At 43.5% G+C, this 25,062-nt stretch overlaps 1 protein-coding gene across 2 annotated transcripts in view; it reads right to left on the bottom strand.

The window, feature by feature from the left end:
* The window catches only part of pkd1a (polycystic kidney disease 1a), a 112,259-nt gene that overhangs the window by 36,054 nt on the left and 51,143 nt on the right, over nt 1-25,062 (bottom strand). For both annotated transcript variants that reach the window (XM_076989344.1, XM_076989345.1), the window contains 11 exons: nt 24,126-24,890; nt 22,298-22,429; nt 21,797-21,972; nt 19,594-19,721; nt 15,773-19,422; nt 11,099-11,251; nt 7,661-7,801; nt 4,526-4,814; nt 4,164-4,374; nt 2,941-3,100; nt 1,810-1,968 (listed from right to left, as the gene is read on the bottom strand). In XM_076989344.1, coding sequence (XP_076845459.1) covers nt 1,810-1,968; nt 2,941-3,100; nt 4,164-4,374; nt 4,526-4,814; nt 7,661-7,801; nt 11,099-11,251; nt 15,773-19,422; nt 19,594-19,721; nt 21,797-21,972; nt 22,298-22,429; nt 24,126-24,890 — 5,964 coding nt within the window. The remainder of the gene's footprint in view (nt 1-1,809; nt 1,969-2,940; nt 3,101-4,163; nt 4,375-4,525; nt 4,815-7,660; nt 7,802-11,098; nt 11,252-15,772; nt 19,423-19,593; nt 19,722-21,796; nt 21,973-22,297; nt 22,430-24,125; nt 24,891-25,062) is intronic.

The raw sequence follows: 25,062 nt of genomic DNA, 5'->3' as shown, positions 1-25,062 counted from the left end.
GAGTAACATTTGGTTCAAGTAACAGTACTTTTACTTGAGTAAAATTGTTGCATACTCTACCCACCTCTGCATATATGCAATGTCACTAAGGCTGCCTTTTGCCATTTACGTAATATAGCAAAGCTGAGACACTTACTTTCATTAGTTGATGCCGAGAAGCTGGGCCATGCTTTTGTCTCATCAAGATTGTACTACTGTAATGGTCTTCTAATTGGATGCTCTAAACTGTACCTAAAGAAGCTACAACTTGTACAAAATGCTGCAGCTAGAATCTTAACTAAGGCTAGAAAATTCAATCATATTAGTCCCACTCTCACGGCATTACACTGGCTTCAGATTAAATATCGAATTGAATAAAAAATTATTCTGTTAACCTATAAGGCGTTAAATGGTCTTGCCCCACAATATCTGAGTGAACTCATTGCTTACTACAACCCATCTTGCCCTTTGCGCCCCCAAAATGCTGGATTTCTCCTAGTTCCAAAAATTTTATGGAATCTGAGATGTTGATGCTGTCATCCAGCTGTGTCATGGCATTACTCTAGTTGTGACAATGACTTGACTGGAAAGCAATGTCTCAGTGAGCCCTCATGACTTTGGTCACCTCTGAACCCCTCCCTTTAGTTATGCTGCTATAGATTGGCCTGCCGGAGCCACATGCTAATCACTGACACGTGAGCTATGTACGTTTAAATCAATGGTGGTTTAAATTGATGTCCACAGACTCAGTCTGTATTGTCTATCTTTTTGCATGCTTCTACACAAGACAATTGCATGCAAGCACCTACAAGCACCTGGGAGATGGTCTGGCTTGCTGGTGGATGTACTGATGCCGAGGTTGGATGTGCCCAAAGCCGGAGTGGCTAATCGGGAGATTCGGGAGGATTCCCAATGGGCCGGTTCATGTTAATCTCTAGTTTGGGCCGATTGGGAGGGAAAAATAATTTTGGACCGGATTTGGTCATAAAACTCCCGGGCTGAAAAAGTGTCCCACTCCGGCCCTGGATGTGCCATTTCCACAAGAGGTCGTGTTGATGCTAGCTCCTACCTGAGGCTCACCACCTGCACTGAAGGGACTGTGACTACTTGGCTGGGCAACAAGAACCTTAACTATAACTGTAGAACCACCTTTTGTCCACAAATACGGACTTGTGCTAACAGGCCGCCCAATGGAGGATGGGTTCCCTTTTGAGTCTTGGTCCTCCTGAGGTTTCTTCCTAATCCCCACCATCATAGGGAGTTTTTCTTTGCCACTGTCATCTTTGGCTTGCTCATTAGGGATCTGGACCCATACGATTGTAAAGCAACATGTGTTGTAAAAAGCGCTATATAAATAAATTTGACTTTGACTGACTCAGGGATTAAGAGAAGACTGTGATGATAGGCAGTTCTTCTGTTACACCTATTCATTTAAATAATTTTATTTATTTAAATCTTCTAAATCTTATTAACTTCTCCCAATCTTTCATTTTAGTTTTTATCTTCATTTCTATTTTGTTTGAATTCATGTTTTTAATATTAAAATTCTAATAAATGATGTAACATTTTTATAATATATTTCTTGGCAAAGCCCTTCCTGAGGTTAACAATCTAAGAGTGTAACTAAGCTTCTTCTGTTCTTTGCTTTGAGTCCCTGTTGTTTGCTGTAGAAATAAACCTGCTTCACCATGCTTGTGTGCATGTGGGTGTCACTGTCTATTCTCTGATCCCTTGTTTGTATTTCTCTCACATGTGTGTATGCATATGAGTGTGTGTATGTGTGTGTGTGCAGGTGTGTGTGTGTGTGTGTGTGTGTGTGCCCTTTCTCACCGTGCACTGGGCCAGGGCGGCAGAGGTCTGCTGGATGTCGCTGACGGTGTTCAGGTCCAGGGATGTGAGTGCTCTGGTGATGTTGGCTCTCACACTCACTCTGTACTGCCTCTCCTGCCTATTCACTCTCTCCCGCCTCTCCATCACCACCTGCTCATACTGCACACACACACACACACACACAATATCACACACACGTACACACATATATACACCCGGAGATTCACACACCGAAAATCCATAACGTATGTGTGTATGAAGTCACACAATCATACACACATGTAGATATATACACAAACATTGAAATATAGGCACACAAATATAAAAAGTTGAGAGATTAAATCAGCAAACATAGATCTTACAGAAAGAGAAAACACTGAAACACTTGACTGATGTGATTTAAACAGAAGAGTGAATACACAAGTGAAGACAATCAGACACACACACACACAAGCCGGGTTTCCATCCAAACCATTCAAAAAAATAATGCGCAATTTCCAAGTTTCGGCAGAAAAAAATGCGAATTAAGCCTTGTTTCCATTCATTACAGTTATGCGAATAAACTTTAGATCACGTGAGAGGACGCCAAACAATAGTGGTTTTACGTCCATCTGGCAGTTACGCATTTTTGCACGTTGAGGTTTTGAAACATTTTTTTCTTTTTCTTTTCTATACATGGAGAAGTTAAATTCAATTTTTGCTCTCTCCAGAACTGTTTTTGTATGCATTTGCCATCTTTACATCGCGATCATGTACAGAACCACATGACTTGAGGCATGATACGTCATCGTTTATGCGAAAAACCTTTTTCCGAATTTTGGCGATGGGATAGTCAAACTTTTCCACCTCCTCCTAGTGTAAAAATCTTTTTGCGATATTTGGGGCTTTTTCCGAATTTTGGTCTTTTTCCATCCAGCTTTTCTCATGCGCATTTTCAAAATGCGAAAAAACTCAGTGGATGGAAAACCCTCTACAGACACACAGACAAATGTACAAAACAATGACACCAAGTGGTCGTTTAAATACAATTATACCAAATGTTTGGTTTGTTAATTGGAGTACCAACCAACAGATGGACTGAAGAAAAGACAAAAAGGTAGAGAGATGGAGGGATGTGGAGGCGGGCCTGACCTCGTTCAGCACGGTGATGAGGGCGAGGGAGAGCTCCCTGACGCGCTGAGAGTCACCCTGGGTGAGCAGCTCTGTCAGGGAGGAGTCGACCAGAGCAGACAGCCAGTGTGGCAGACTGCTGAAGCCTTCTGGGGCATCGGGCAACACCACCTCCATAGTGCTGATATAGCAGACACGCACACACACACATACACGCACACACACACATGCGCACACATACGCACGCACGCGCGCGCACACACACGCACACACACGCACACACACGCACACGACAAACACGATCATGTGTCACATTGCGAAGACAAATACGCATGTGCTCCGGAAGGACTAGAGCGTTTCACCGAGCACGTCGAGACTTCCCTTCGTACAGCTTTAGACAAAGTTGCACCACTACGATATAAGAGAGCCACGGAGAGAAGAATAGCGCCATGGTACAATGAGCACACGCGTAGCCTGTATTATCTATCTTCTTGCATGGCTCTACCCAAGACGATTGGATACAGGCACCTGCAGGCACCTGGGGGATGGTCTGGCTGCCGGTGGATGTGCTGATACCGGGGTTCACCTGGGGAGTAACACTGCAGTCGGAGCCTACAATACCAGCATCACTGCTCCGACACGGAATGAAAGCCTGGCATTCATCAACAGACATTTACAGTGACAATATCAAAACCCAGAACTTTCAATTCTACCTTTTACCTAGTCTGATTGTGTGAATTATGTGTGACTTGTGTATTTGTGTGTTAACGGGCCGCCCAATGGAGGATGGGTTCCCTTTTGAGTCTTGGTTCTCCCGAGGTTTCTTCCTATTCCTCACCATCATAGGGAGTTTTTCCTCGCCACTGTCGCCTTTGGCTTGCTCATTAGGGTTCTGGACCCATAGTATTGTTAACCTTGTAAACCCTGTAAAGCTGCTTTGCGACAACTTGAGTTGTTAAAAGCGCTATACAAATAAACTTTGATTGATTGATTGATAAATGTGAACACACATAAATCTGTTAACACATATCTAACATGCACATGCACGTAAATATGTCAACACGTAACTAACGTGCTAACAAGCAGTACGGAGCCTCAGCTCACAGCTAGTCAACCCCTCCCTCCTCTGCACTTCCTGCCCCCCCAGCTTCACTTCCCTCGTACCACCACCGCGTTGCCAGAGTTACGGAGCTGAACGTGACAGCACAGGAAGTGACATTCGGTGCCCCAGACTGGACGCTCACTTGTTGATGGCGGTGATAGAGGCTCCCTGGTAGTCCTCCACCAAGACAAAGACCAACAGCTTGTAGTGGGTGGAGCTGAGGCCAGGAGGCAGGAAGGCGGAATGTTCCGGACTGGTACCCTTATACACACAGAAGTCCTCACAATAGGACATGGTGCATCGCTGAACCAGCAGACTGTAGACCAGAGCAGAGTCTGTCTCATCCAGGTAGCCTGGGGAGAGGGGGGGGTTGGGGATGAGAGAGAGAGAGAGAGAGAGAGAGAGGATGAGATAGAGAGAAAGAGAGAGATGTTTTGTCAAGGTTTTTTTTCATAGAATTTTGTCAGAATACAAAATATTAAATCTTAGCCCCGCCTCTCTTACCTGTACACTTGAAGTGCACCCTCTCCAGCAGCGTACGCACCGCTGGCCCCTCCCCATCTGTCCACAATGAACATGCTCCACCAGCCGGTGGCAAGTTGGGGTGGAGCTCGATGTTGGCCACGCCCTCTGCATCCATGCTGTCGTCTGTGACGTTCAGGGTGAAGACGTAAGAGTCGCCATCACGTAACGCGCCCTTGCGTAGCACCAGATGCATGCTGTCCTGCCCCGTGGTCGTTGTGTTCAGGTCTAGCACGAGGGGCTCATGTCGAATGTTCTTTGCTGTCCAGCGCTAGTGAAAAACACAGCAACAGGACACATTACCATCACTGTAACCATGAGTGCACAGCAAAGAATAATGGACATTCACAGGGGACATTCACAGGGCAAATTAGTCTCAGTGCAGCTCTTATAGTCACTGGGAACAAATGTAAACAATGGATTTCAAACAATTGGGATTCAAACTGTGGGGATTACCCTGAATGACATTGTTGACTATCTGAGTGGTTCCTCAGGACATATTTATAAAGAATAAGCCTACAGGGCTAGGACCACTTTCTGGTTTTAAAATTTGCTCCAGGAAAAAGATTTAAAGTATCAGATATAAGAGGAGCCAAACCTGATGCAATATCATTAATATTATCTGATATAAAATAGTGGGTATTTGTATCAGGGAAAATGGCCAACAGTCCAGTAGACTAAAGAAAACACTAGAAACAGCTCAACTGCTTGTGTATGTGTGTGTGTGTGTGTGTGTGTGTGTGTGTGTGTGTGTATGTTTGTGTGTATAAACACTTCACATGACCCAGAGCAGACAGCTAACCAGAGAGGAATGCATCACATAATACTGATGACATCATTCATTCCCTGCACCCACTCAGCTTTCCCTTTCTCTTCTTATTCTGGGATCATGACATCATACAACTAAACATTTACACAGCGGAAAAGAGCAGAGATCAAGGCAGAGTGAAAAAGAGATTGGCGACATGATGTATGTCCTGGGGGTAAAGCCACTCTCTCGTTTAATTATCAGCTCTAAGTCATGGCCTCATCTTTCCCTGTACGAGTAAAGACAAAAATGTTGCTGTCCCTCATCATTAATTTGAGGTACCACGACCCATTTCACAAGATATTCCACATTCCCCGAGACTGATGAGCTCACAGTGCTGGATATGACAGGTCCTCTGCACAACACCCTGAGACTAATGAGGTCATAGTGCTAGATATAACATGTCCCCTGCTACTACTGAGGTCATAGTACTAGACATAACACATCCCCTGAGACTAATGAGGTCATAGTGCTAGATATAACATGTCCCCTGCTACTACTGAGGTCATAGTACTAGACATAACACATCCCCTGAGACTAATGAGGTTGTAGTGCTAGATATTACATTTAACTTTAGACGAATAAGGTTATAATATCACTGCTATCCTTCCTTTGGAAGATATTCTATCAGTACAGTTCAATACAACATCAAGGATTCCATGAATTCTATGAGTCATTATACCTTTTATGAACTGGGACCCAAATGGCTAGGACAGAATGCTCCATATGATGTCAAATTCTGACCCTACCATATGAATGTCGGACCAGAAATCGAGACTCATCAGACCAGGCAACGGTTTTCCAATCTTCTATTGTCCAATTTTGGTGAGCCTGTGTGAATTGTAACCTCAGTTTCCTGTTCTTAACTGACAGGAGTGGCACCCAGTGTGGTCTTCTGCTGCTGTAGACCATCCACCTCAAGTTCTCACGTGCTTCTGCATGTCTCAGTTGTAACGTCAACCTCAGGTTTTTATTTGGGTTAACAGTCTGGCCATTCTCCTCTGACCACTGGCATCAACAAGGCATTTGTGCCCACAGAACTGCCACTCACAGGATATTTTCTCTTCTTCCCCATTCTGATGCTCAGATTGAACTGCAGCAGACTGTCTTGGCCATGTCTACATGCCTAAATGCATTGAGTTGCTGCCATGTGATTGGCTGATTCGACATTTGCATTAATGAGCAGTTGGATAGGTGTACCTAATAAAGTGGCCAGTGAGTGTGTATTTTTTTATGGAGCATTCTGTCCTAGCCATTTGGTTCACAGTTCATAAGGTATAATTACTCTACAAAAAACATCAAGGAAGATGTGAGATACCATATGAGCTCTCCTTCTTGTCGACAATCAGCTCTCCTTCTTGGCCCACGTTGCTAACACAACACGATCATGCAGATTCGCCCTTCACAACATTCGGAGGATTCGGCCATTTCTCTCTAGGGAGGCCACTCAGGTCCTTGTCCAGTCCCTTGTTATCTCAAGACTGGACTACTGCAACTCCCTACTGGCTGGTCTTCCTATGCACGCCATCAAACCCCTGCAACTGATCCAGAACGCTGCAGCTCGGTTGGTCTTCAACCTTCCCAAGTTCAGCCATGTCACTCCCTTGCTGTCCTCCCTCCACTGGCTTCCGGTAGCTGCCCGCATCAAATATAAAACCCTGGTGCTGGCCTACAAAGCAAAGAATGGTCCAGCTCCTCCTTACTTGATGGCCATGGTAAAACCCAGATGCATACCTAGAGCCCTCCGCGCCTCAAGTATGTCTCGTCTTGACCCTCCATCATCCAGGACACATGGGAGACAAGCATCCAGACTTTTCTCTGTCCTGGCTCCAAGGTGGTGGAATGAACTTCCCTTGTGTGTCCGAACATCGGAGTCACTTGCTGTCTTCAGACGCCGACTGAAGACCCACCTCTTTCAAGTGCACTTTGCATAATTATGCTTTGTCTATTGTACTTTATCGTCTCTTTCCTCAGGTATTGTGCATAATTGGGTTATAGGAATTGTTTACTGTCTTTTTCCTCAGGGGATGTGTATATTCAGGTATAATTGTTAGGTATCATTTGACTTTCGTCTAGTGGTTTTTCCAGCTTAGAGTACCTTTTGTTCAGGACTATCTATTCTACCTTGGAGATTCCAAGCAACTACATAGCACTTTTGTAAGTCGCTCTGGATAAGAGCGTCTGCTAAATGCCATAAATGTAAATGTAAATGTAAATATGAGACATGGTGAGATACCACTCCTCCAATTACATACTCCTTTACTGGTACAAGACAGATGGTTTGACCAATCATCCTTTGTGTTACTTACCCCTCTGTAGGAACCTTGGCAGTTGCTGCAGGTGCCAGCCAGGTAGACATACGAGTTCTGGCTGATCTCATAACGGGATTGAGCTTTACAAGATACACACTCCAGAGAGACTATAGGAATACGGCCGCTCTTAACAAACACCTGACACAGAGAGACAGAGAGACAGAGAATAATTAATATGTGGATCAAAGATCACAATACTGGTGAAATACTTGAACCCCTGTCTGACCTTTGATCCACATAAAGTGGAGTGTAGTAATATCAGAGTAGGCTGAGATAGCTGACTTGGTACCAATGAAAATAAATTATTATAAACTCTTGATCACAGGAAACAAGCATGGGATGTGGCAATTTGTTTATGGGACTGGTGTTAATATACATTTGAATGTTGGTCAGCATAGCAGTGAAATTGTGATGACAGATGTTTCCAAGGGACAGGATGTAAATGATAAACAATAAAGGGCCATGAATGGTGCCTTGGGGAACACCCTGAATTACAGGAGCAGTGTTGCAAATGTGCCTCTCTAGAGATAATAATTGACTGTTAAATCAGATCTAAGCCAGTACAGCATAGTACCAGTAAGGCCAGCAGTGGGAAGTTGAGAAATGAGAATGTTCTGACTGTGTTGAAGGTTGTGCTAAGGTAAATACAGGATCAGAATTGATTGAAAATCATTAAATATTATGATATAGAATATAAATAAGAGCTATTTGAGTGCTGTAGTGGAGCAAAAAGGAGTTCAGAAAGGCATGCAGCTTGAAGGCCACAAACCTCTCAAGAACTTTAGAGACAGAAGACTGACTAAATGTATGGAATGGGCTTTAGATAGAAGACTGAAATGGGGTTCAGAGACAGAAGACTGAATGTATGTTTGAACGTATTTTTGCCATTGCCTCCTTCTAATACACGCATGTCCAAAAGTGATGAGATAGCAGTGTGTAAACTGATTATGATTAGGGAATGCTCACAACTGCATATGTTTTGAGGTGTTATGTTGGGAACGCCCCACACCTATATAAATTATGAGCTATTATCTTGGGAATGCCCATACCTGTATACATTTTGAAATATTATTGTGGGAACACCCCACACCCGTATAAGTTGTGAACCCTGGCCAGCGTACTCATGTAAATGGTCATAGTTACAGTGAGGCATGACAGTGGAGGATGAATGGGACGTTGTATTTCCAAAGTTGTGTGGACATTTAACATGCCTTGATACTCAGTGTCATGTGTAAAAGGGGAATACATCATAGAAGGTGTTCCCACCACCATGGACACTGCAGTGGTCACCCACCGGTGCGTAATGATCATGCCTGATGGCGCTTGGCTAGAACTGTACATCCACATCTAATGCAGAAGACCCCAAAAAGCCCACACAGGTTAGTTGGTCAATGTGGGTGCTTTAGTAATATTGTCAGAACCCCATTTAAGCCAATTAACTGAAGTGAGTTGAAGTGAGTTAAACTGAGACAGAGGTGAGACGATAGAAAGCATGAGACAGACAGAGGAAATGTGGAAAACATCACCGCAGAAACAAAACATTGAGGATCTTACAGCAGATGACTGTCTCTGCCTCTCTCTGATGTGATATCAGAGGTGATGACAGAGGTCAAATAGGAGCTATTTCCTTCCAATTTTCATCTGGTCTAAAGTAAAAGCCCAACTGTCAAAATGTGTATATGTGGGGTGGGGGGAGTAGAGACAGAAAAGCCCAGACTGAGAGACTGAAAGAGGGGGAGAGAGATACAGAGAGATAGAGGAAAACAGTTGATCAGGTCAGTGGTAAATTTCTCTGTTGGCAGAAGACACATCTCCTCCCCAGTCTGAGTCAGAAACCTTGGTGTATGGGCATTAATGGGAGGAGAGACAGAGGAGAGAGGGAGGAGAGAAGAAGGAGTGGAGAACAGACAGCAAGAAAGAGAGAGTGCACATCTGCTGAATCAGGCATGACTTCACTGCACAACCCCCCTCGCGTCTCCGCCCACCAACACCGCTCTGTCTTCGAGCTCGATTTCATGCTGCCTGTCCCTGGTGCTCACTTCAATTTATGGTACAGTGGTGACACTGTCATATTCGTTATGAAAATACTGCCTTTAGGTGGGATGGAGAAGCTTAACGAATGACTACAAAGAATGCTAATTAATTTTTTGCTTGCCGCTGGGTCTGAGGCGCACCAAATTCTCTTTGATGAAATATCGTCTTTCTGTTGGACAGCTTATTAAAACCAAGCAAGCCTCTGTGTTCCGCTGGCACATGGGAAAAGTTCCCTCCAGTAGACCAATAAGCAGAAAGGAAAGAAGAGAGCTTTAAAAGGGGCGGGGCGGAGGAACGTGCTCCTGCGCTGTACTTCACAGTACTGGAGTCACAGTACACAGAGTCAGTCAACACTGACGACGTAAATCAAGGAACAAAAGCGGACTGAAATGAGCAGAGGCGCTGAGCCTGCCACCCTTCCTCCGCCCAACTACACTCCCATTACTACATGCTCCTCCCCTCCATTTTATTCTAAATGAGATTATCACGACAACTGGGCCGACCTGCTTGCCGTCCTGGACTTGATATTTGGCTTGCAAAGGTCAGAGGAGAAAAGCTGTATTTTAGATGTCTGATTTCACGTAAACTTCTGTTTCGAACTAAAGAGGAAGAGCACAGCCAAGTGGTTTTATATTTAAATTTTTTACCCCCTCCTTTTTTGTGATAGCATGTCTGTGATGTGATGGTATATAAATATTGGCTAGGTGATATGTAGTTGGAACAGCCTGAGGAATTTGAGAAGGGAGTAGATGACACTGGGGTGTGTGTTGTTCATTTCAGAATCAAAGCAAAGGATGGAGAGAGAGAAAACGAATGCCTGAAGGGAAAAAATGGGAGAGAAATCAAAGCATTCGGATTAGAGAGCTGGGAGAGCATTCAGTTTGGCATTCAAATGGCATTCAAAACCATTCAAATGGCATTCATAATCATTAACATGCATTTGATGAGCCTGGCATTCAAACTGCCTGTCAAACTGATAGTTTCTCTCTCTATTTGCCTCTGAAAGGCAAATAACAAAGTGACAGATTAAGGGTGGAGTGAGTGAGAAATATCGAAATGAAAGAGACAAATGCAGTGAGCTGGCCATACTGATCCAATAGCTTAGCGAGACGGGTAGAGGAGGAGACAGCCGAGAGAAAAGTCAATCCTCATTTAGTCTGATCTCAATCATTTTGGCTGGATTTGGGCTTAACCAGAATGCATCACCTGCTAACACACTAACACGATGTTTGTCTGAATGTGTGCACTTGTCTCAATGTGTGTGTGTCTGTATAGTCGTGTTTAAGGGCACTACCACAGACCAGCTTCATCAACAGCCTGCAGGACATTTTTCACCAATAAACCAACCAATCAGAGTTGGGGTTTCACCAACAATGTTATAAAACATCTATCAGAACTTACCTTCTGCGTGGTGGATTCAGGGGGCATACCCTCTTTGCTTATGGTCAAACGGAAGGTGTACTCAACATCCAGGTCCAGCTCGGATCCAGAGATACCAAGCACAGGACCCCTCGGTTCCAGCCCAAAGTTCAGCGTAGAACAGTGAGCAGGTCCCTTAAGAAAGAAAGAGGCAGAGAAACGAAGAGAACAAATAGGTCACATGTTCTGCAATTACAGTAGCACAATAGTAAATGTCCACAGGTTGTCACAGACTGATTTTAAAAATAGCAGTGTAATTGAATAACCACTAGAGGCACTGCAGTGTCTACATTTGTCAAAATACTGGTGCCAGGAACTGAGAGGATAAAATGTTTTCTTTGTACCTGTTCTACAACCTTGGGATTCCATCACTTTCTACATTTTGCCTTTATTTTGTTTTTTATCATTCTTCTACAAAGCAATTTTTACATAACCACATAATGATAAAGCCATTCATGAATTGGTTGAGTTGTGTTTTCGCAGGGAAATCAACTAAATATAGGCTAGATGATCTGAGAACTGTGACCACCACAGAAACCCTGGCCCACCCTCTCCTCTGAACTCTCACCTTTATGGGTCACTGCGCATTCAGACCACTATCGCCCGAACTGTGCGTCATGCCACGGAAATCTCCTCTCTCCCATCTGGGAGCCTTATCCTAAACGTTCTTGACCCACCCTTGATGGATCAGCCATTTCCTGTTTTCTCTATGTTCCCGCCCAAGCCGAAGCCTGACAGGCACCCGCCCGTTGGCTTCAAGGATCCTGTCTCCTTTATCCGTCGGAGCAGAGAAGCCACAGAGAGGCTTCTCTGCTCAGATAGATAAACATTTGGAATTGAAAGAAATGAGGCATTTCCCCAATTTATTTATCTTTCATGTAGTCTTCAGTTTTTTCTCCATTTTCTCCTTTATCCATTTTATTATATTTTCAATTCAGACAGCCCTCCTGCCCGTTTCATGTGTGTGTGTGGGGGGGGGGGTCTATTTTTGCCTTTAGCCCTTCTGGATTGGAGCTCAAGACCATCCTCACTAGCCACATGACCACCATTTCATCCATCTTCACCATCACACCTCATCCATCTCCACCATCTCTACCATCTCATCTATCTCCACTATCTCATCCATCTCCACTATCTCCATCCAGAGGAAAATTTGATCAAAGTCATTTGATATCTTAGGCATTACACAGGAGATTATGTATCTTACAGATAGATTGATACATAATATAATGTATATTGTACTAATAATGTATGTTACTGACGCAACTGGACAGAAGACTACAAGTCCTACTGACAATCATATTACTGACACAGTTGGACAGGGATTTTTGGAGGCTTGAAAATCGAGCTTTTCTACAAATAATGAATATTTTTACATTTGCAGCATTTAGCATCTTATCCAGACTGACTTACAAAACTGCTTTGTCATTTACTTATAGAATGTATTCCAGCCGGCATAGTAGGTTAGAGTCAATGATACAGATTAAAATGCTCAATGAATCCAATCACAAACGTACCTCACCAACAAAGTCATAAATGCACATATTGTATTTAACTACATCAGGAATTAGCAGACGTGGAGACCAGAACACGAGTGACATTGTCAATAACGACAATTAATTGCACAACAGGTGCGGCCCTGTCTATGCGCTAGAACACAACATCAATATAAATGAAGGACTTATGGCAGGGTTGCCAAATTTTCAAGATCGTTTGGAGTAAGATTTGAACCTGGAGTGGGTGGCGAGTGTAAATTGTTGACAAGGGGGGTGGTGAACGTAAGTTACTGGGCGGTGTAGAATGGACACAAATTAAGTATTATATCGCGATCGATCGATCGCCAGTGGTTGGTGCCAGAGCGAATTAGTAACTCATTGAATCATAGATATGGAGGTAAATAAACAATTTTTTTTTTTCGGAGTGAGAAATCGGAAGTGTGGAGTGAGAGCGTGTGAAGACAGTCAAATGCGTGTGTCTCACGCTCAATGCGTGAGAGTTGGCAACCCTGCTTATGGGAACATTAGCTAGCATTGTTATCACTAGCTAAATTGTCAGGAGTGGCTAACCCACGGGTTACAACCCTGAAACAGATGGGTAAATATAATAATTTTCTGATGAAGAAATACTCTGGCTGGTCTGGTTCCAAACGTGTAATCTCCAATGTTTGATTGATTCATAATATTTCCTTGCCAATATTTTGAAACCCTTGCTATTAGTAGTGGCCAAAAGAACTGTGGCTCGGTTAGCTGCTTAGCAATGCCGATACCGTATATAATGTTTACTAAACGTGTTGACTTAGACCAGTGTAAATATATTATTTACACGGTGCCAACACGATTATGCCCCACAGATCATAACTGTATGCGCTGAACATGCGCACAGTGTTTCCAACTGCTCACTTGGCTAGACAACGTTCTCATGTGTCCCCACATAAGCTTTAAGTTCAGAACTGCAGAGCTGATGTGCATGAATGTATTATTCATGGAAACACAGACAGACAAGTGGCCAACCCTGATTTGGGTGGTGTGGGGTAGATTTTATGGCTAGCCAAAAATTACAGGACATTTGTTTTTGCACAGTGAGAGATCACACTCTGTTATTCATAGCAATATCTGAATGGGCTTGGTGAGTTTAGTAGTAGGAGAGAAGCCTGAGGTGTCCACAGTACAGCGATACTGGGGCAGACTCAGGTGATGATTAGCTGATGTTGAAATGTGTGCTGATAGGGCTTTGACAGGAGTATGCACATTATGGACTGTGGATCGTGGAAATTTTGTCATGCTGATGAAAATGGTCAGTTGCTTTAATGAGTGTGGGATATTAACCAGTGCTGTGTTGATTTGTGTGAACTGGGGCTGCACAAAGTGATCGTATGGTGATTATGCAGCTACATGTCCAGCAAATATCACAAAACTGGCAGTCAAACAGTCTGGTGACTTGACATAACTGCGGGTGGGTCTGCATTATCTTGACCAAATGTATTTATTTCTGTTTTATGCAGAGGTGGGCATTCCAGGTTCAGAAAGCAAAAGTCCTCACCAGGATTTTGCTCAGGCTTCCTGGATTGTGTTGATTTCCCAAATTTTACCTGAATTGCACTAATTAGAAGATCTAGCAAGCTTGAGCAAAAACCTGGTGAGAATTTTTACTTTCTGAACCCTTTCTGGAATGCCCACCTCTGGTTTCATGTTTATATTCTGCTGGATCATGTGCATGTTGTGATCCATTGATACACTCATAGAACATTCATGTGGAATGTCTATCGCTAAACTCACAGAATGTTCATGTGAAACGTCTGAGACAGGTGCAGAACATTGAGTTTATCTGAGTGTTGTAACTGAAGTTCCTCCTTCTCTTACCTCATCAGACACATAAATGCATATGCACACACACACACACACACACACACACACACACACACACACACACACACACACACACACACACACACACACACACACACACACACACACACACACACACACACACACACACACACACCCCCAAACTTATTCTCCTGAGCCAAACCAAAAATACTTAACATTTGTCACAACAGATGTAAGACCACACTTAACTGCCACCACATCCACCACTACCATGCACACACACACACACACACACACACACACACACACACACACACACACACACACACACACACACACACACACACACACACACACACACACACCAACCAATCTGCTGGCACAGAGTAATCCATCAATCTTATCAAACAAACCCTCCAACCTTCACCACAGTACAACAACTTCTGAGCGTCCAACAACCTCTGAGCATGCCAATCACTGGAACTCATTTTACAAATTACCTCTAAAACCCATTTCTGTTTTGGGGTGTTTTGGGACATTTGCACTAATCCACTTAGAGAAACAGACTCTCTCTTTACAGTCAGTATTCCCAAAACTCCCAGCATGTTTAGTCTTTACACCAGAACATTTGAAATTTGCTAAAACCCACGGCCTGGTGGGTGGCGGAGATGGAGAGCGTGTGCTCAGGAATCTCGTTATTTTAAGGAGGAGGGGAAAAAAACAGAAAAAAAGGAGCAGGCAAGCTGAGCAGCAGCACGGGAACCCATGGCGACCACACCAAGGGGCTAGAAAGGGGGAAGTTGAAATAATTCAGCTTTAATGCTGCTTTAGTCCTCTGTGTTCTCAGCCCTGCATGCACCTAAAACAGGAAGTATAAAGCATCTTTTAAAGGCTCACTGATGTCTCCAGTTAAGACTCGTAAACATCTTTATCCCTGTTTCCAAGTGTGTTGACAGTAATAAAACCAAATGACCAGAAAGGAAACTACCAAGGCTCTGAAGAGGTCATTATATAGCTTCCATCATTTCATTAGCCTTACCAACGACTGAAGTCCCAAGAACTCACCCTCACAGTTCCTGATGCACTAGAATGTTAACATGTAGGATTTAGGTTTAAAAGGACATTTCATGTGTTATTACACATTTCCAATCACTTGACAGTTACCCAACATAATACAATGTGAAGGGTGTTGCAAATGATCCGTTTGATAATTCAAATAAATAAAAAACTTGATTCAAACAGAATCTCATTCAAATCTCAATTCAAGCATTTTCACAACATATCACTCATATCATGAAAATGCAAAGCTGTGTGTTCTAACAACTCTCACCTTTGAGGTGTTCACACATTCCCAGTGGTAGTTGAGTAGGGTCTGACGCTCAGGGTCAAGGTTGGGGTCGTAGGACTGCTCTGCACTCAGCTGCAGGTCCTGAGTTTTCGACCAGATACGGTAAGTGCCACCCTCAATAATCGGCACCAACTTGGCGGACATGACTGACAGATGAATACAGGCCGCCTTCCTCAGAGGTACTCCTTTGTACGACAGGGAAAAGATCAAGGTGTAGTTCTTGGCAGGAAGTGACATCTTGGGAAGTGACAGCTGGAGCCTTCGGACATCGACTTCTACAGGAAGGTGGACTTTTGGGGGAGGAGTTAAACCTTTCTCAACATCCCAGCAGTGAGGTGTGGAAAAGATCTCCCACAGATATTCTGCACCGTAGCGAGCACAGCCTTTCAAATCCACTTTGGCTTCCACCAAAGATGCTTTAGAACGCCAGATGGCCAATCTTGGAGCTTGAACTACCTGAACTTCAGGCTCATCACACTCGAGTACACATATGTTTACCTTAAACTGAGCAGTAACCCAGCTAACCTGGTTGCTGATGTTCACCTGGGCTACATACTGGCCAGGTACAGAATAAACATGACTGGTGGGTGGAGTACCGTCTGTAGATGTTCCATCCCCAAAGTTCCAGTGGTAATTGAGAGAGTTGCACTGTGGAGTCACTCCTGCTTGGAAGATGACTGTCTTGTTTATAAAGGTGTCCTGAGGTTGTGCCTCTAGTGTGGCAGACCGTAAAACATTCTCAACAAGAACAATCTTGGTCTCGTTTTGAACGCTCAGGGCATTAAAAGCACTCAGACTTACTTTCAGAAGACCTGGTTCCTCAGGTGTAAAGGTCACTCCCACATCATATATCATATTATATGTCTGTTCTCCACCAAGGGTGAATCCCCATAAGTATGTCACAGGTTTGCCTGTCTCTATGTGAGACTCAAATGTTTTGGGAACTCCCACAGGAATGGCTTCATCACAGCAGTTCAAGATGGTCAACTTGGAAATACGTTCCACCACATTGATATGCAGGTTCTTTCGTTCTACACTTATCTGATTGCAGGCAGTGAGATTAACGTAATAGTTGTCCACTCTGTTAAACTGGTGCACGTAAGTCATGTTGGGCTGTAGTGTTATATCACCACTTATGCTGAGGATGTACGTAACAGATGTACCAGAAGACACTGAAATGGTGAATTCCACGTTCTCACCAATTGCAACATTCTGCTTGCTGGCTTTAAACTCAAGTCCCCGAATTCGGTCTTGCACTGTAAAGTCACGTGACACCACTTCACTACTGACGTCATTTGATGCATTCAGTGTAACCGCGAACGTTCCAGGTGACGGAAATACGTAGGACGTGGACTGCTGGCTTGATATTGCTCCACTTGGTAAAAGCCATATCCATGACACATTAGATCCCATTTGGACATTACCACGCAAAGATACATTGACCCCAGTTGCAACAAAGTTCTGCTCTGTTACATTGGTTGTGGTGAATGTTACCCCTAATACTGGCTCCTGCACACTGATTGATACTGAAGCAGTCTCTGTGTTGACTCTGTTGGACACCTCAATAGTTACCCGTTTCAGCCCCAGACTGTCAAATACATGTGAGACAGAAGAGGTGCTGAATGGCAAACGATCATCATTGGCCCACCATCTATACTGCAGATCGCTACCATCGTTTACAAACACTGTCATGTTTGTGGATGTGTTGATGGCTGTGGGGTTAGGAGCAGCCTCAACAACAAGCTTCCCAACAGGATCAAGAAACTCAATGGTGCGGTTAACAGTCAATTGACCAAGCAGGTTTGTGGCCCTTAGGATGACCTCACAGGGGCCAGGAGTGGAATAATTGAGGTCTATGGTCTTGCCTGTGAGATTAAGGGTAGCGGTATTCTCAAGTTCCCTCAGAAGGTTCCAGCTAAAAGACATGTTAGTGCCCTCTTTTAATGAAGCTTGCAAGCGAAGAATGTGGTTGGTTGCAAAGCAGCATCCTTCTCCAAGCTCATCAGAGACAATCTGTAAGCCCTCCAGCTCCCGCTGGACAAAAATTAAAATACTGGCCTGAGCAATGCTGATGTCATTTTCTGCAGTCACAATGACAGTAAATGTCCCAACCGAGCGGAAAGTATAAAACATTGTTTTAAATCCTGGAATGGAAGTGCAGCGATCACACAGGATCCACGAATATCGCACATCATCTCCTTGTTCAAGCTGGGCGACAAAGTCGACCGAGTCATTCATGCGGACATTGACACGGTTGGCATTGACTAACAGTCCATGAATTGGTGCTAGAACCGTCACGGTTACTTCACTTTTATTTTCACTTACTTCATTCTTACCCTTTAGGCAGATGTTAAAGGTACCTGAGGTGTTGTAGCTATGCGTCACATTCTGGCCTGGAAGGACAACACCGTCTCCAAAGTCCCAAACGTAGACAACATTAGCTGAGTCTGAAAACGACAGGAAGTTGTAATTCTGCTTCGTGGCCAGGTTGTTGCCCCTGGTTCCATTGTGTTGCATCAGCAGATAGCCCACAGGCTGATGCACTTCGACCTGCACTGTGCTGTTGCTGTAAGAAATGTTATTAAGGACTGTTACGGTTACCAAATACAGCCCTGCACTCTTGTATATGAAAAAGAAGGTGTCACTGCCTTGAATGGGATGACTGGAATTACTGGTACCAAAGTCCCACAGGTAGGTATAGTCAAAGATCGGAATGGCGGATACAGTAAACCTGGTTTCCTCTCCGAGTCTGATGTGTCCGTTTGAGGACACTAGAGTCACGTCGGTAACAACAGGTTGGACACAGATCCAGTTGAAGAAATTAGCCTTATTCGCACCACTTGACATGAGCAGAGAAAGATGATAATTGCCACTGCTGTAATAAGAGTGAGTAATACTGGGGGTTCCGTAGTGAGTTTCGTTGACTGTTCCGTCTCCGAAACTCCAAACGTACTGGTGAGAGGAGGCGTTTCCTGATACGAAAGCATGGAAGCTGATGTCAGTTTTTTCTTGAACGCATCCAGCGGGCTCCAACCACAACACCTGCAGCACAAACACCTGAACATGTATCGTCGCCCACGTCGAGCTGATGGCATTGCCGGCAGATATGTTGACTGTGTAGTTCCCGTCTTTTATATAAACGTGTTCCACACTTGCTTCCACGCCTGTAAGTACAGTCCCGTCACCCATGTCAAAGCTCCAGCTGACATTGTTGCCTGTTTCCAGAGTAGCCACAACTACTGTAGGGGTGTTGAGCTCAGTTGGAGCCGATGAGGTCACATCCAAACCTTTGATGTCCTCGTATACCATCAGGCTTTTGCAACTGTTCAAGCTGCTGATGGTGTTGTTAACGTTTACGCAGACCAAATGGCTGCCACTGTCTGCGTACGCATGGTGAACCCGGCGCGCTCGGCCTTGCTGTGGGCTGGAGCCGTCGCCAAAACTCCATGTGTAGATGATTCCATGAGGAGAAGGAAGAGGATGGGCCTCGAAGGCGGCAACCTCTCCAGCCCGCAGACCCTCCGGATCAGTCTTGATCTCAACTGCCGTTAAAATGCTGAAGACGTAGACATCAACTTTCCGACTTCTGTTTTCGTAGTGGTTGGAGACAGTGACCTCGAGAGTATACTCTCCTGAAAAAAACGAAAAAGGAGATAAAATGTAACACATAATTAATATCTGTAAAAGACAGAAATGAAAGACAGCTGGCACTTTCAATGCTTTTGCTGCAGTATTATAGGTCCAACTGGAGCTCTTGAATGACCTAATCTGTTACTTATCAGTTCCTTTTGTGTGGTCTTTACCTGGCTGGCTGTAGATATATTTGACATCATTCTGCAGAATTAATTTGTTCTCTAAAGGTTTAAAACTCTTGTCCTCGTAGGGTGGCTTAAAGTGGGACATCTTCTCACCTCCATCTCCAAATGACCATCTAAGAAGCAAATAATCATCAAAAAATAAATAAAATTAATCTATGTATACACACACACACACACACATGCTGTGCATGTTGTGATCCATTGATACACAAATAGAACATTCATGTGGAATGTCTATCGCTAAACTCACAAAATATTCATGTGAAACGTCTAAGGTGCAGAACGTCTGAGACAGGTACCTTATCAGACACAAATGCACACACATGCACGTGCACACACCAAGGTTATAATAGTTTTGGATTTTTCATTATAGTTTAGTTTTTATTTAATTGTGACTTTTTTTCTTCTAATTCAGTTAGTTTTAATTAGTTTTTAGAGCATGTTTGCTAGTTTTTATTAGTTTAAATTATTTTTTTAAGCTTAGTTTTAGTTTAGTTTTCATTAGTTCTAGTATTAGTTTTAGTTTTTTTTTATACTTTGGGTTATTTGTCAGGTGCAGGATTAAAAAAGTTAAAATAAAAACTCATCAAAAGATACCATTTAAAAAAATTCAATTACTGTTGAACAACCAACAGTCCACAAGATAGAAGCCTTAAGTGCAAAATGTGTAATATTGCTGCTGAAAATTGCCAGACTAGAACAGACACGAACATAGGAGCGTAACTCTATTTTGGTTCATGTGAAAAGCCTTTTTGAAGGCAATCGAGTCACACAGTCGTGTTGACATCCAGTCTCAACACATTAACTAGTGCATCCACCTGCATATTAACTAACCAGCAGCTATTTGATCACTGGTGAAGACGGTCCATTACGGTTCTCCTTCCCGGTGCTACCTAGCCGGGATGGTGCTTCTCTTTCGGCGGAGCTACTTAAGAGGCTAGCTTGTCAAGGTACTGACAGTTAGCCCTCTTGTGTGAACTTTGAGATTCGTGGGTGTTTTGCTCTTGAGAACTACTCAATATTTTTTTATCACCTGTTTCCACTACAAGACGTGTAGTCTTTCTCGTAGTCATATTTTAAAAATCCCATACACGACTCGCCGTTTTCTCCCAACTTTTGTTGTCGTAGACTAGCAGCTGGGTATAATGTAGGAAGGTAGAAGTTGAAAATGTAAAAAAAAAAAAAAAAAAGAAAACATTTGCAGTACTGATGCCTGGAAGCAGCCAGGAGTGAAAGAGAGGGAGAGGAGAAAGAAGGAGTGAGAGATCAAGCAGGATGACAAAATGGAGCATTTGGAAGCTGCACTGAGTCTTCAGTAACCACAGGCTGCAGACGCAGAGCTGAGGTGCACAGGGGCGACTGCCATTAGGGGACAGGAGAGGGTTTGAGTGAATGTACATTATGTGAGAGGGAAACGACAGAGAAACCAGAGGAGTCTGTGTATAAGAGGGTGTTTGTGCTTGTGTGTAAGAGGCAGTTTGTGCTTGTTTTTGTTTGATAAAACATGTATTCTTACAGGCACTCTGTGGATGTGGATGGTCATGTCTAACACACTATGGTCAATTGCATAATAATATTAATAATAATAATAATAATAGTAATTCAGGTGAGGTACAGGTTATGGATCAGAAGGCAGTTAATCCCAAAGGTGTTCAAAGGCAGCACTTACAACTCAGCGGGGCAGATGTAACCGTCCAGAAACCTCATGAACCGACTAGTGGCGAGAGTAAAGTCACTCAGAACACACCGTTCTGCTGCAAATGTGTGTCTACAGAGACTGTACAGCTCTGTGCTTGATTTTATATACCTACTAGTAATATGCAGAAACACTTGAACACTGTATTTTACTAAAAGACTTGGGTGGTCCTGTGCGTTGTGTTCATTACCTCTCGTAAATGACATAATTCTTTGACAACAATAATCTGGAACGTCTGAGATTTGCCAGATACTCAGAGCACACACAAAAAACAGATTTTTTACAAGGCTTATTTGTAACTGTGACTTTCTGTAATATCAGTACTTCAAAGGTCAATACCATGATAACAAATAACAAACAGTATGTTGTGTAGTGTCAGGTGCTACTAGTTACAAAGTGTATGGAAAAATTCCAAAACATACAGCAACAATCCTGAAGGTCTAAGATGTTTTCTTGACCACAGAAAGGGGCTCTCAGGGTCACATAACTCACCGGAACGTGGCACCCACTGATGTATCCACCTCCAGAGAGGCGTACAGCCTCTGGGCAAACCCCTGCGTCACGACCTCGGGAACCCCACTCACGGTGATCTCACCCATGGGGTTCATTCTGTCCACAGTCACGTTGAAATCCTCTTTAAGACTGCTCACGTGGTTTTTGGCCATTACCTTGGAAACCAGACACAGGTCACGAGTCACAGGTCACGAGACCTTCTACTTCAGTTCAAACTATGCACACATAAAGTCACCATTTACAATCTATATTGTTTTTTTAATTTTTATTTTTGAAAACCAAGCATTTTTGAATGCTTTTTAAATAGCTCAAAAACAAAGACCTTCCATTCTTGAACCTTTTACAATTGCTCAGTGATGGTAATGATTTTTCTTTGCTATATCTCTGATGGATTGAACCTCATTGTCCTCAGTTAGTGTTATCACGTGCAGATTAGAGTGACAGCGTCTCAGAGATAGGGGAAGAGAGCCACTGTCTCACTGTGAGCTTGTAGACAGCTGCGTTCTGGTAAATGATGTTAAGCACAGTGTTGAAGTAGGTGAAGTATGGCTTATCGTCCACTGTCCACTGGAAGGTTGGTTCTGTTCCTCCCTCTACAGATGCAGTGTAACTCTGAGAGGATGAGAGAAAGAGAAAGAGGGAGTGATAGATCCAATGTTTCATATAATTAGATGTCGATTGAAGGAAGAGGAAAAGGCCATTAAGACTGCTGTAAGAGGATGAGAAACATCTGCAAACAAAGTCTCCAAGCACCTTTACACACCACTATCAGGAATGTGTACATAAATAAACTACAGACTCCATTCTTGGCCTCAGATGTTCAACCAATGCAGAAAATACAGCACAGCTACATGCCAGCAACCATACACCAAACTACCCTAATTATACACCAAACTACCCTAACCATACACCAAACTACCCCAATTAAACACCAAACTACCCGAATCACACACCAAACTACCCTAACCATACACCAAACTACCCTAACCATACACCAAACTACTCCAACCATACACCAAACTACTCCAACCATACACCAAACTACCCTAATCATACACCAAACTACCCTAATCATACACCAAACTACCCTAATCATACACCAAACTACTCCAACCATATACCAAACTACCCTAACCATACACCAAACTACCCCAATTAAACACCAAACTCCCCAAATCACATACCAAACTACCCAAATCACACACCAAACTACCACAACCATACACCAAACTACCACAATCATACACCAAACTACTCCAATTAAACACCAAACTACCCGAATCATACACCAAACTACTCCAATCAAATACCAAGTTACCCTAATCATACACCAAACTACTCCAACCATACACCAAACTACCCTAACCATACACCAAACTAGCCCAATTAAACACCAAACTACCCGAATCACAAACCAAACTACCCTAACCATACACCAAACTACCCCAAGCATACACCAAACTACTCCAACCAAACACCAAACTACCCGAATCACACACCAAACTACTCCAATCAAACACCAAACTACCCGAATCATACACCAAACTACTCCAAACACCAAACTACCCGAATCATACACCAAACTACTCCAATCAAATACCAAGCTAACCTAATCATACACCAAACTACTCCAACCATACACCAAACTACTCCAACATACACCAAACTACTCCAATCAAACACCAAATTATCTGAATCATACACCAAACTACTCCAATCATACACCAAACTACTCCAATCAAACACCAAATTATCTGAATCATACACCAAACTACTCCAATCATATACCAAACTACCCAAATCATACACCAAACTACTCCAATCATACACCAAACTACTCCAATCATACACCAAACTACTCCAAACACCAAACATACAACAAACTACATCAACAATACAAGATACTACTCCAATCATACAACAAAGTACCACAACAATGCTACAAACTACTACAACCATTCTACAAATTCCAACCATACAACAAATTACTCCAACCCTACAAATTATTCATAACCATAAAGCTAATTTTTCAGACCATACTACAAACTACTCCAATCATACAACAAATTACGCCAACCATACAAATTATCCAAACCATACTACAACTACTCCAACCAAACTATATACCGTTCTAACCACACTATAAAATACTCTAACCATACTAAAATACTCTAACCAACTATTACTATTACAAACTATTCCACCCAACAATAGCCTGAACAAACTATTCAAACCATTCTACAAAATATTCCAACCTACAATATCGGTTTCACCGTTTCACTGCAAGAGCTTTAAAGGTATCTCTTACCACTACGGACTCCATCAGCACTCTGTGGCCAGGATGAGGCTTCACCTGTAGGCCACGCAGGGGTTCCTGCACCCTTGCCTGAATCTCCAACCCAGCCTCAGCTACATCACTCTGGACACTTAGTACCACACTGGTTGGGCCGGGTGTGGATCCCAGACTGAGGTCCAGCCAGGCAAATTGTATATCAGTGTCTGGGTCAGCCATCTTACAGTCATCCACAGTTAGGGCCAGAGTCTGTGGGCATGAATGTTGGAAGGGGACAGTCACATTGCTACCTTGCCAGCCTAATACAGCACTGTTTTTAGAGCAGACTTTGACCAGGATTGATGTCTGATTGGGTAAGAAGTAGACTGTCCCATTCTGATTGGTCGGATAAATGACGGTGAGGCCCAACGGTGGGATGACATGTATTGGACAGGAAGCATTAACTGGGAAGTCAGGATCGTCCAATGTCACTTCTAGACTGTAGTTGCCCGGGTGGGGTAGCCCAGCTTTGAGAAAAGGCCCTCGTAGTTTGGTTTGGTTTTGTCCAACGTACAGAACCCTGATTTGACACACTGAATCCTTTATCCAGTCACCAACTTCACTACCCTCCAGAGTCTGGTTAGGATTCAGCCAATTGGAGCGGTTCTGGAGAAGGAAGCTTTGTTTCCATGGTGATGAGGGGTCAGGAGAGCAGCTGAGTAGTCCTGAAGGCCCGGCGTCATGTTGGAGGGCGATGAAGTCACCTGAGGCAACAAGCAGATCTTCCACCCCCTCCAGGACCTATGTGAAAACCACAGAAGGAGCGTTTAACAAGAGCAGGAAGGAGGGGATTAGAATCAACTTGCTCACAGGTGTGAATTGCGGTTAATAAAACCAACTGGGAATACAACTGCATTAGGCTCTATTCTGAAAGGTGTCCATCACAGCAATAAGTCATAAAACATGCAGGGTT

This window comes from Brachyhypopomus gauderio, unplaced genomic scaffold, assembly GCF_052324685.1.
Source record: "Brachyhypopomus gauderio isolate BG-103 unplaced genomic scaffold, BGAUD_0.2 sc67, whole genome shotgun sequence".
Classification (NCBI taxonomy): domain Eukaryota; kingdom Metazoa; phylum Chordata; class Actinopteri; order Gymnotiformes; family Hypopomidae; genus Brachyhypopomus; species Brachyhypopomus gauderio.
Note: the sequence above shows the minus strand (reverse complement) of the source record. Positions and strands in the feature narration are given on the sequence as shown.